Source organism: Bicyclus anynana, chromosome 23, assembly GCF_947172395.1.
Source record: "Bicyclus anynana chromosome 23, ilBicAnyn1.1, whole genome shotgun sequence".
Taxonomy (NCBI): domain Eukaryota; kingdom Metazoa; phylum Arthropoda; class Insecta; order Lepidoptera; family Nymphalidae; genus Bicyclus; species Bicyclus anynana.
In genome coordinates this window covers 11,263,998-11,277,331 of record NC_069105.1, presented here as the reverse complement: position 1 = coordinate 11,277,331, position 13,334 = coordinate 11,263,998, and the positions used below count along the sequence as shown (strand labels likewise).

Below are 13,334 nucleotides of genomic sequence, written 5' to 3'. Positions count from 1 at the left end.
TCTCTCTAGCTCTAACCTCTAAATCTACTCGCCTACTAGAGGCGATATTTAGAGCTGTGATAGCCAGGTGGATATGACCTCTGTCTCCGATTCCGAAGAGTGTGGGTTCGAATCCGGTCCGGGGCATGTACCTCCAACTTTTCAGCTGTGTCCATTTTTAGAAATTAAATATCACGTGTCTCAAACGGTGAAGGAAAAACATCGTGAGGAAACCGGCATACCTGAGAATTTTCTTAAATCTGACCTACTGGCGGTTTTCATCACTGGCTTGCACTTCATATATGCATTAATGCACTGTGTATCCTAAGTACATTACGAACCTGGACTAAGTAAAGGATTTTCTATATAGTCTGAGACGGATATGACGTCGCTCGATCTTGTGTTGACTCGTGCCGACGCTAGGTAGCGCTACTTGTTTCTGTAAAGAGTAGGGAGTTAGAGAGGGGTAGCGATCGGTTGGCGAGTACGATTTGCGATATAAGGCGCTCGTCGTACGGTCGGCTTCTGTATACTCCTTCGAGCTGTCTACATTTCTTGTTGTGTAATTCTTTATGTGTCACTTGGGATAGGCGGGGAGAGTGACTTGAGTGGACCCTGAACCCTACATATAACGATCACAAGTTCGTGACTCCACTTAAGGTCATTCTCTGCCATTCTATCTCATTTTGGTTACAGTTTGATTTGTTGATTAAGTTGTCCTGACAATTATTGTAAATTTTTCAAAGAAGTGTTCGACATTGGTTTTCTTATTTTTGTAATTAACTTTTGATTCTGCTAAAAGTACAATTTGTATGTATAGTGCATACCATAGTAAGAAATTGTGCTCGCCACTGGTTTTCATATATGTGCTTAAATACTGTGTGGCTAAGAACCTCTCTGGCGTAGTTGGTAGCACTGCTTTTCAATGGAAAGGCCTTGGGTTCGACTCCCAGCTCTGGTCAGTTGACAGCTCTGGTCAGTTGAGGATTTTATGATTTCTAAATTAGCTCAAGTCGGGTCTGGTAGAATTATTAATTCCCAATCATCATCAGACTTTCAGTAGGTATTCTTAGGTAAAACGTTTCAATTATAATTAGGTGTACGGAATCCTGAATGAAACAAGAAAGTATTTTTTTATAATTACTTTTTATTAAACTTCTGGGTTTTGGCACAATTTTTGAAGTAATGTGTCCCGGTTAATACCTTATTGGCAGTAAACCAAAAATCTGTCTACATTATGCACTGAGTGGAAACTGGGTATAACAAAATAATCTCAATCGCCAAAAATAAGTCTGTTAAAAAACCATAAAAAATGGTTAAAAACCATAAAAAATATAACAACGCAGTAATTTTTATAAGTACAATAATTATCCCGTTAACAAACTCTGCAATTAAAATCCTTGCGAAGGAATATAAAAAAAAACAGTTCACGGGCATTCTATTTTCAAAATTAAAATGAGATTCCTGAACCATAATAAATACAGAATAAGAAAAAATATCGACCGAGATCTATGCAAATTAGCATATTTAAGTATCGATCATTTATAAAATAACCACAACTAACGTTCACATCATAATATCGCGTATATACACTGGGAATCAACATAAAAATAAATAATTTAACGGCACTGTCTAAACCCTTACACATTTACTAAATATACTCCATCCATTATGTTATTCTCACAATGACAGTCGGCTTAGTGATGTACGATTTGCGCTTTACCGATTACCGATTCGATTATCGATAGTCCATAGACTAAGAGCAATAAGTATTGATGTCAAAACGAAAATAACTTAATCGATACAATATAATACACGCTACAAATATTCGATTAAGTCACGTACACAATAATTTATTTATACGCTTATTTCTCTACAACTATTCATGTTGAGTACATTATATTACTGGCATACAAATTAAAAACGGGCACACACTGTGAAACGAAAAAATAAATATTAAATTTGTGACATAACTTTAAAATATTTACAAAAGTATAGAAGAAAGAGAAAGTTCAGGATTTTTATCTAAAATATACATCAACTTCTTTTAAAGAAATTTTCTACTGACCATATGTTGAAATTTAGGTACAGTATGAAAAGTAGATCTGATTCTTAGTATGTTATGATAGTTAAGTGACTGTTCGACTAAAAGGTGTGTCCCCGTAATCAGTTCAAAAATAAAATAAAAACAAGAAAAATACAATTAGAAAAATAAATAACGAATAAAAATGGCAATTAACGACATCACTCCCTTCAGCCTGATTTTACATCTATAACTATACAACTTTGTTTACTATTATCTATATCTATTGCCTTAGATACATAACTACTTGTCAACTATGACTTATTTCTACATCTACTAAATTGCACGATTTGATAAAGCGAATATTTGTTTGTTTTTTTATTATTTAAGTATAAATCCCCACTACTCGGTGGGTCTATTTGTATTATTAGAAATTGGGAATAGTTTTTACTCGTTCTATTTTTGCATCAAATTGACAATCTCCAAATTGACCACCATTTTGTGTTCAACACCGGTCGGTACAGATAACATATTATTATTATTTCTTTTAAATACTTATTAGGTAATAATTAAGTAGCATCGAATGTTTTATATTACACAAGGGTATTTCTGTGGTACCCACTAATATTAAAGTACAGATTTTCGCTAATGAGTATTATAATTTTTTTTATTATATTTCTATTATGCATCATAGTTATCACTGGTTACAACAGTTTGTGTTCAAAACACTTAAATTTTCAAGCATTCCGCTTCAAATTTTTGGTTCGATACATTAAGTCCCTTAAGTTTACACTACGAAATTGTAGATAGTTTAACTAAGATTTACACATGGCCACACAAAAATTAAACTTGGGAAACTACGCTTAAATAGACTAAACTCTACCCCTACACTATTTATGTAGTACTAACATATACTATAGCCGAAAATATAATACGTGCATACATATCTACAAAGGTTTTGCATATTTACATTGAGAGAATTGAAGTATAACATTTAACTTATTATTTACACTTTTCTAATTATCTAAATTCAATAGATACAATTTTGGCACATTTACATAATAAGTTTACCATATGCCATCTACACGATACATTTTACGGATTACAATGAGTCGATCTTAATTCACTAATGGAATAATCTCAAATTATAATTAGTTATTTGTATAAACGAGAGATCGAGCGACACTGGCGTAATAATGAACAACCTCCGTAACTTTACTGTCTCTATTTCACTTGATTTCATCTTCGCCTGGGATGGAAAAGTTTACCAAAGGTGGTGCGAGGGCGGCATGGAGAGGGGCGCGGCGTGCGGGTAAGGCCAGCCGCGCGCCGAACCTCAATCTTCCTCTCGAGGCGATAGTGGGGGTGAGAAAGCTGGGTTCATGTAGTTCCCTCCATTGGGCGGGGGAGAGGAGTTCGAAGGCCCCGGGCTGGACAGGGAGGGCAGGAAGTTGAGCTCGCTGCCCCCGTCCCTGCACCACAGCTGTCTCATCTCCTGTCTGCGCGTGCGCATCAGATTCTTGTACTCCGATATCCGCATCTTTTTGCCGTCGACTATGCACGTTCGCTTCGGTCTCGGTCGGTATCTGAAAATTGACAACGTGCTTCAATGAAACAATGGCTTTTTGAAAAACGAGGACATTTGGAAGGATATTCTGGTGCATCGATGCAGCTACTACGAGATTATACCTTTTTATATTTTATTTAGATATTTTAGGAAAAAATACATTTAAGTACGATCATTATTATTTTTTCTTTAAATAATCTTTTATTCTTGGGCTTTACGGACTAAACCACGTCATGGATTCGAGAATGATATGAGGTATATACATTTGTCTCAGTGTAACTTCTAGGGTAAAAATATAACATCCCGATTTTCTCACTTACGCAGCCGAGTTTTTGGTTTTATGTTTATTTATTTTTTATAGAATTTCATAAAAGTTGTTTTTACCTATAATCAGGATGCTTTTCCATATGCTGTTTGGAAAGTCTTGACTGTTCTTCGTAGTATGGCTGCTTTTCAGCGTTTGACATTGATTTCCATCTTGCCCCGAGGATTTTGGAAATATTAGAGTTGTGCATATCAGGGCAAGCTTTGAGTATCTTGCGGCGCTCATCTTTCGCCCAAACCATAAACGCGTTCATTGGTCTCTTGATGTGTGGTTTGCCAGCCTCGTCACGTTTTGGCTGACGGATAAGCTTAGCCTTTTCAGATTCTTCGGGACTTTGCTGAGGCCAGGACGACGCTGTAAATAAAAAAAAGTAAGATTAGTTTCTTTATCACTAAAAAGCAATCCGATATTTGAAATGGTCGTTTTTGTATAAAATAAGGTCAATGACTGCGTAGCTAGTCATGCTTATTAAACAATACAACATTTTGAAATTAAATTAAAAAAATATTAAATCGATTAATAGTTCATAAACACCTACAGTCGATTGTAAGATATCGAATCGAATCGGTAATTCATTAGATACATCACTAGCTCGCTGTCAAATTAATTATTGGAGTAGGTATATTTATTGTAACTATTTCATGAACACGTACTTAATTATAATTATTAATTACCTAATTTTAGACTAGTGAATGTAGTATTATTAAATTTATTAGTAAAACGGACATTAAAAATATCGTTAAGAGAGAATAATACTTTCAACTTTTAATGGAATTTGTTTCATGGTCTGGAGTTGTCCCTTTATTGTTTCAAAGAACGTGAAAATATGCATCCTATTCTAATGTGTGATGCTTTGTGATCGAATTTTACAAAGAGATTTTATTACAACGTCTCCTAAATTCTTCTTTCGAAACTTAAAAACGCGAAGTAAATCACAGATTTACAATTTGATTTAGATTATTTTAATGCCGGCAGTTAAGATGGCTTTCGAAAAATATTTACAAAATTTTTCAAAGTCGCCAACTGTTATGGAAATAATATCTATGCATCAATAAATACGGATTATTTTCGCATGAACTATTGTCTAGAACAGAAAAATAGTTGCCGTCTGGGGATTTTGTGTTGGATTTTAGTCTTTATTCCTAAAGGGGTAAGAGTGTTAAGCCATAAGCCATAGGTGTACGAAGAATTCAATCGGTAGCTCACTAAGCCATGCCATAAATTATCACGAACAGTGAATGCCGGCTGTAAAACAATCGTTAAACAAAGATTAAGAATGGATCTATTCTCGAACGTTTGCTATATGGATAAGCCGAGGGAGATACGGAATGTCGAATTTCCATTTCACATTTTAGGCGGGATTACCTTGTCACGTTCATGACTTCGAAATGATGGACCGATTTGTAAAAAAAAAAAAACAGTTGCAAATGAAAATATTCTTCTCACGATCATGTTAACAAGAACTTTAGCTCTAAAAAACTAGCCATTTTACGTAACGCCACACGTACCGCCAAGCAATTTAGCGTTCCGGTACGATACCGTGTAGAAACCGAAAGGGGTGTGGATTTCATCCTCCTTCAAACAAGTTAGCCCGCTTCCATCTTTGACTGCATCATCACTTACCATCAAGTGAGATCGTAGTCAAGGGCTAACTTGTAAAGAATAAAAAAAAATATATAATACACATCTATTTAAAAATAAACAGGTACGTAGGTACCAACCTAAATATTTAGCTATAAAGAAGATTCGCAAAAATCTGTTTTTATTTAGGTAAATTAAGTATATACCTACCTTTACATACTTAATTTACCTAAAGCTCGGCAATTCCGTTGATGACACTCATGATATGCGGGCGACGGAGGGGAAGGACTGCGCGGGTGTGAAGTCGTACGCACGGAGCAGAGGGAAAACGAAATTGCCATGCCCTACCTACCTACCTACCTATTATACGTAAAGACTTCCTAAGTAGGTACCTATGACAATTGTCCAACAGGCGGGAATCAAACTTATGACCACTCACCTATAATATAATATGCTAATAAATAGGTAAAGCAACGATCAATGGAGACAACACTCAACCACCACAATAATTAGGAGCTTACAGATTGACAGAACTTTTTGCTGATATTTACAAAATAAAATAAGGACTGAAATTCTAGTAGGTACCTAATTCTAAGCAAACGAATAAATAATCCTGAAAGTAGATCGAACCTGGCACTTAATTCTTAATCTACGCCGGTAGTTCATTCAGCAAAAGCACAAAGCATAATTCAAATTCCGTTATGTAATGCAGATAACTTTGCAAGTAGGTACAGTCGCGAATAAAAGTCACTCGTCTCCAAAATATGTGGGTCAACCGCAACACATCCGCTAACATTTCGCTTGACGGATTCGCCGGCAAGTGTCTGTACAATTAATAAGCCAGCACGGAAACATCGACTTCTCAAAGTCGTGGCATTCCTCGTATTAATTTGACACGCTGTTAGATAATTTATAACATCCTACTCTAAGGCTGATTCGCGATATACGACTTCGGTACGTATTTCGTACTGGTACGCGCGAAATGTATGATATTAATGTGATTAGTGTATGCGAAAACATGTTGTGTATCCGTGATTAAGTGTCGAATATTTGACAGAAGTGGGTATACAAGTGCGCGACAATATTATTTTAGGTGGACAGTTAGAGTGAAAATAATTGACGTTATTAATTAATGATTTATACTTTAAAAAATATGTTTTGGTTACTAGATTAGTCGTCGTAAATTTAACATGAAGTGTTGATCAGAACATAACCTAAAAGTGACATTGATGAAATTATACGTTTTTTAATGACAGGAAATGTAACACCTAATAGCAAGTACTCTGTAACGTAATGTTCTTTATTTCTCTATCGTCAGTGTGAAAAAAAAAATGAAAATTAACTACTGAATCACGTTCAAAAAAGTATGAAAAAGTTGTTATTTTTTTCTTTTTTACATATTTCATATTTATGTAGGAAGGTACTGAAATAATTTTACTATTCCATGTTTATCGTTATTTAGATAAATCCCAAGTTTTTATTCCTTTTTGTCACTATCTCTAATTTGTCGAAGGTTTATATCATATCTTCGTAGTTATTGTAAAGCACTTGTGTACGCAACAGTACTTTCAGCGAAGATCAGCGGAGAGCGGAAACGTGCGTCTCCAACGCCATCTATCCCATATTTCTTGCAATTCTCTTGTTTTAAAGGAAACCAAACGACATTATGTTTTGTAACCATTTTGGTTTGGGTACACGCCAACTATTTAAAGTGTGCTCTATTAAATTTATTCGCGTTATAATTTACATTAGATATTATAATAAAAAGTCTTTGTGAGCGCGTTAGATAACTGGTTACTTAACATAATTAAATGGAGTAATTTTATTATAAAGAAAACAGTTTTTTGTCTGAATGTACCTACGGGGATTCATTCATTTACCAGCCTGTTTTTGATGGCCCACTGATATTCCAGCTTCTAGACATCTTTCCTTATAGAAGCGGAGATTTAGAGTCTTAGATTACTACCTACACTAGACGCCGCGCAGTTTCACCCGCGTGTTTCCCGTTCCCGTAGGAATATGGGGATAATATATAGCCTATGTTATCGATAAATGGGCTATATAACACTGAAATAAATTTTTCAAATCGGACGTGTAGTCCTGGATTATCGCGTTCAATCAAACAAACAAACAAACTCTTCAGCTTTATAATATTAGTATAGATTTTAAACCCACCTCACTGCTGCAATGCGGGTAAGCGGCTCATGGGTAAGGATAACTCTTTTTTTATTCTTTACCTGTTAGCCTTTGACTACAATCTCATCTGATGGTAAGTGATGATGCAATCTAAGATGGAAGCATACTAACTTGTTAGGAGGAGGATAAAAATCCACACCCCTTTCGGTTTCTACACGACATCGCACCGGAACGCTAAATCGCTTGGCGGTACGTCTTTGTCGGTAGGGTGGTAACTAGCCACGGCTGAAAGCCTCTGCTAACTTGTTTAAATTAAAATAAAAAAAAACCCTTCAGGTTTATTAATCTAAAGGTAGATACCGATCAAATCAAACATAACGAACAACGTATTTCAAGTGACTTTTGCAACTCAATGTAATGTGAAGCATCCCTCAACCCACATGCAAACAGGCGTTGACACAGTGTAACATCTCTCCGTTCAAGTGGACTGCACACACGATGCAATTGGAAGCCGACAACGTGACCTATATACCCGTGTCACACGTGGCTTTAGCGCGGGGTCACACTACGTCACGATTTTCTTATCATGGGGGACTAGACACATTGGATAGAACTTTTTTCAATCGAGATCATCATCATCATATCAACCGATGGACGTCCATTGCAGGACATAGTCCTTATGTAGGGACTTCCAAACATTACGATACTGAGCCACCTGCATCCAGCGAATCCCTGCGACTCGCTTGATGTCGTCAGTCCACCTGGCGGGGTCGCCATTCCAGCACTTTGGGACCCCAACATCCATCGGCTCTTCGAACTATGTGCCCCGCCGATTGCCACTTCAGCTTCGCAACTCGTTGAGCTATGTCGGTGACTTTGGTTCTTCTGCGGATCTCCTCATTTCTGATTCGATCACGCAGAGATACTCCTAACATAGCTCGTTCCATCGCTCGTTGTGTGATTCTGAGCCTTCCTATGAGGCCCTTAGTTAGCGACCAAGTCTCGAATCCATAGGTCATCACTGACAACACGCACTGTTCGAAGACTTTTGTCTTCAGGCACTGAGGAATTTCGGACGAAAGACGAGTCGCGAAGCTGAAGTGGTAATAGGCAGGGCACATGGTTTGAAGAGCCGATGGACATTGGGATCCCAAGATGCTAGAATGGCGAAAGCGTAATGTTCGCACGGTCAATCCCTATTAGGTGGACCAACGACATTAAGCGGGTTTCAGGAAGCTGTTGGATGCTAGCGGCACTAGAATAGACAAGGCTGGTGTTTGGAAGTCCTTACAAGGGACAGTAAACGTCCATCGGCTGATTATGATGATGACAGACTGCCAATTTATAAACAGGACGTATGTCACTTTGCTTCAGTTTCAAAAACACGCGTCTGTAAACCTAACTAATACAACGTCCGACCGTCTTTCAAAATAAAATATTTGTAGTCTTACTCTATTAAATTCATAATAATCTAATAAATAAAGCTAAAGAGTTTGAACGCGCTAGTCTCAGGAACTACTGGTCCGATTTGAAAAATTATTTCAGTGTTAGATAGCCCATTTATCGATGAAGGCTATAGGCTATATATTATCCCCGTTTTCGTACACGTACGGGAACCACGCAGGTAAAACCGCGCGGCGTCAGATAGTGAAATATATTAGGCCCCGCGGTTTCATGCACGTTATCCATTGCCTATGACATTATCAAACGTGACTTTCTATTGGTAACATAATTTTTAAAAACGGTTTAGTAGATTCTAAGATTATCTATGTCCTACAAATTTACACTGAGAAAGATAAGCTACTTAAATGAGCTACTTACATAAGGAGTCTTGCACATTACTACTTACTACAGGTGCAGCATACGTACAATAGATGCCGTATACTTAGTTGTGATGCAGCTGACTGTGCCATTTAGAAGCAACACTGTTACTTAGGGAGCTTTAATTACAACATGGTACCTGCTATAAGTGTAATAGTGTCTAGTTTGCTATGTATTTTAAGTATGGCGCACCAGGATTTTTCTCAGTGTACGAACTCACAAACCTCTTTATAATATTAGTAGGCATAAATAGGTAAGCGTTTTAGTGTGGCCGAGGCCTTACTCTGTATCACAGTGTATCTGGATTCTGGAATTAATTATATTTAGCAATTAAACAGCCGAACATCAAAATGTTTGGCGGCGACACGGGACATTTCTTGGTTTTCACATTTCGCGGCGAAAGAGCCGGGCTATTTATCTAATTCCTTGTTTATTTTCGTTGGTGTTACGCAATGGTGTGGGTTTTGTGATGTTTATGATAATGTAAATATTGATCACAAGCTTTCGCACTTGGCTTTGTCTGTGGTAGCGTGTGAGTAGCTACCACTTTCTCCAGGCCAAATGACAATCAATCCGTCTGTCAGTTTATACAGGTCATATGACAATCCTTCTTTCACTTTATCTAGGTCCTATGACAATCCTTCTGTCACTTTATCCAGTCCAAATGACAATCCATCTGTCACTTTATCCAGTCCAAATGACAATCCTTCTGTCACTTTATCCAGTCCAAATGACAATCCATCTGTCACTTTATCCAGTCCAAATGACAATACTTCTGTCACTTTATCCAGTCCAAATGACAATGCTTCTGTCACTTTATCCAGATCATATGACAATTCTTCTGTCAATTTATCTAGCCCAAATGACAATACTTCTGTCACTTTATCCAGGCCATAAATGACAATCGTTCTGTCACTTTCTACAGGCCAAATTACCACCCTTCTCTCACTTTATCCGAGCCAAATGACAATCCTTCTGTCACTCAATCCAGACTGCAAAGCTACCCAAGGGTACAACAAGTTAAGGGACTTACAGTGGTTTTAAATTAAGTTTATAAGTCAAAGTGTTAGTGGAGATTGCTTTCCCTGTCCAGCCAATTTTTATGTACGATCCTACTAGAGCAGCTTTGATTACCCTTTCCAATATAGAAAATTCTGCAGGCATAGAATAGAAAATATAATATGCAGGCCAAGGGATTTTGCTGGTTTGCCTCTCGCCCGGACTTACATACACAAACTAACCATCATCATTATAGGTACTTAGTTCATTTGTTACGTCATAATATTTATTCACTTTTATGGTGTAATCCTTAGGGATGTTTGTTTCTATACCCACAGGTCGCGAAGGCACATATAAGCGATTTCTTTTCTCATAAACACTTTAAAGACCTGCAGCTTCTTACCCTACCACCATAATACAGATTGGTAATTCTAAATAGGAGTAAAAAAGCTCTTTAATATTGGGATGCCCGTTCCATCGTGGACTGCATCATATTCATAGCTTGTATAAGCAAGTCGGAAATGTCTTAAGGAGTCAGTGTATCCAAGTTTATATTGAGTTCACGCCATTGATTTCAGATGGTTTAAATCATGAGGGGATCATTAGGTTAGCGTCGGTATTCACGTTCTAAAACTAAACGACTGTTAAAGATTTTTTGCGATCTGTATAATATAATCGCAGACGGTGACACAGTTTCCACCGAGACGAACACGTGCCGTGAATCAGTGGTAAAGCTGAGCGTCCAACGGATAGATCTTATTGTAACTTAGTGCAAACTTAAACTCACATTTTGACGTGACAACGTCGAAAAAAGATGACGTCATGCGTCGTTCCCTTTTTTTTACAAGAAAGTATATTCTGGTATATGAAGATTATTAACCAGTATTTTCGAAAAACGAACATTTTCTTTTGAAAAATGCACCATTCCATTAGTATTTTCTTATGACGTTGTCACGTTCAACTATCGTCAGTAAACCGACTTTATAGACAACCGATTTTTTTATCTATATTAGGTGTACCTATATTTTTGTGTCATGGTGTTTGGAACCTAACTCCTCCGAAACAGCTTGACTGATTCTTTTGATTTATTTTGTGCATATTCCGTAGGTCTGAGAATTTAACTATTTTAGACTTCATCGCCCCACACCCACTTTCTAAATCTCGATTTTAGTCTTATTGTATGAAACAAATTTATATGGCAGAATAACGTTTGCCGAGTCAGTTTTTCGAATTTTTCAATGAATTTTGACTTTATTCTTATTCAATTTCAATAATAAAAGTCATTGTAAAACAATAGATTGAAGTTGACCCAGTGAACTTCGTACCATCCAGTAAATTAATAAACAGATTTAGCTGTTTTTTGAGTTTTCAAATTATTTTGTTTTGTTTTTCATGCACCCTAATATTAATTAAACAATAATAAAATATCCGAATTAAATCTAACCGTTTCCGAGTTATACTCGTACATAACGAACCGAAATTTATTTTTAAAATTTACACACAATCATTTTGACTGTTCAATAGAATTTTTGTCTGGATAGCTGCTGCTGGGATTCGGCGAGTATATTCATCTGCCAGTGAGTTCACAGTGTGGGTTTTTTAGTAAACGGGTTTCGATGTAACACACCTACTCCTGTATCTTTCTAAATATTTTTAAATAAAGTGTCTTTCAAAAGTGTTCTACTGTTTCATGGCCGCACAGCTTTAGAATTGTGACGTAAGCAAGCGTCACAACTTACGCAGGCGATTGAAAAATATTCGCGCGGCTGCCTGATCTATTCGTTTGTTGTGCCTACAAATGTGTCTAGACGCAGCCCATGAGCAGAGCTAATATTAGATTTAGATTATATGATCTTTAATACAAATAGACAGTCCTATGGAAGGTACAGAACAGGTAATTTGTTAAATTACTACTTAGATAAAAAAATAATAAAAATTGTTGTTAGGATCCACATTCGCCTTCGGAGAGCAGTGATAGCCTAGTGAATATGACCTCTGCCTTCGATTCGGAGGACGTGGGTTCGAATCCGGTCCGGGGTTTGACTTGGAAATTGATAGGTGTCATGTGTCACAAACGGTAAAGGAACAATCGTGACCAAACCTGCATACGTGTGTGAAGTCTGCCATTCCAAGACGAATCCCTCTCTTTCTGAGAGGAGACTCGTGCTCATCAGTGAGCCGAATATGGGTTGTTAATGATGATTATAAAGAAACAATAGCTATGCATACTTACTGTTGCAACCAGCGTTGAAGTCGTCATCCTTCTTCATGTACGGGCTGTTTTCTTCCATCGGAGGGTAGGGCACGAATCGTTGCATCATCATGGGCGGCGCGGGGGAGGGGGAGCGCTGCTTGCTGAGGTTGAGGGGGGTGTCCGGGTCGGGGGGAGGGGGCGAGCGGGCGCTGGCCGTCAGCTGCGCGAGCTGGGCTGTGGCCGGCCAGGCTGGGCTTGGTACCACCTGGAAATTATGATTATAGTGTTTAATAAGATATCATTGAAGCACAGCACAATATACAGATTATATAGATATAAATTTAGAAAAAGAAAATATTACGTTTTAGAATTTAAAGTATCGTGAGTGTTATTCATATTAATTGATTAGGAAACACGGCTAAACCTCACGTGATATTAGGTCGAAACCTTGTTCTTGCATCAAACCCTCTCCCAGCGCGCAATGCGAGCAGCAGCGCGTCGCGCTTCGCAGTTTGGCTTTCGTGCCGCGATGCAAGAACCAGCTCATACTAGGGGCCCCGTGTGGGTTCGAAACTAGTCGGGCATACTCCGACCTAATATCACATGAGTTGTAGCCGTGTTTCATAATCAATTAATATTACGTTTTATAAAAAAATATATATATTAGATACAGTAAAATATAATAAATTAAGATAAGATTTATGAAAAT

General features: G+C 37.4%; 1 protein-coding gene across 5 annotated transcripts in view; it reads right to left on the bottom strand.

Annotated features, from left to right (window-relative positions):
- Positions 1–1,106: 1,106 nt before the first annotated feature.
- LOC112051487 (transcription factor Sox-5) overlaps positions 1,107–13,334 on the bottom strand; it is a 374,453-nt gene continuing 362,225 nt past the window's right edge. For all 5 annotated transcript variants that reach the window (XM_052888794.1, XM_052888796.1, XM_052888795.1 and 2 more), the window contains 3 exons: positions 12,665–12,890; positions 3,954–4,248; positions 1,107–3,588 (listed from right to left, as the gene is read on the bottom strand). In XM_052888794.1, the coding sequence (XP_052744754.1) occupies positions 3,339–3,588; positions 3,954–4,248; positions 12,665–12,890 (771 nt within the window). In that variant the 3' untranslated portion in view covers positions 1,107–3,338. The remainder of the gene's footprint in view (positions 3,589–3,953; positions 4,249–12,664; positions 12,891–13,334) is intronic.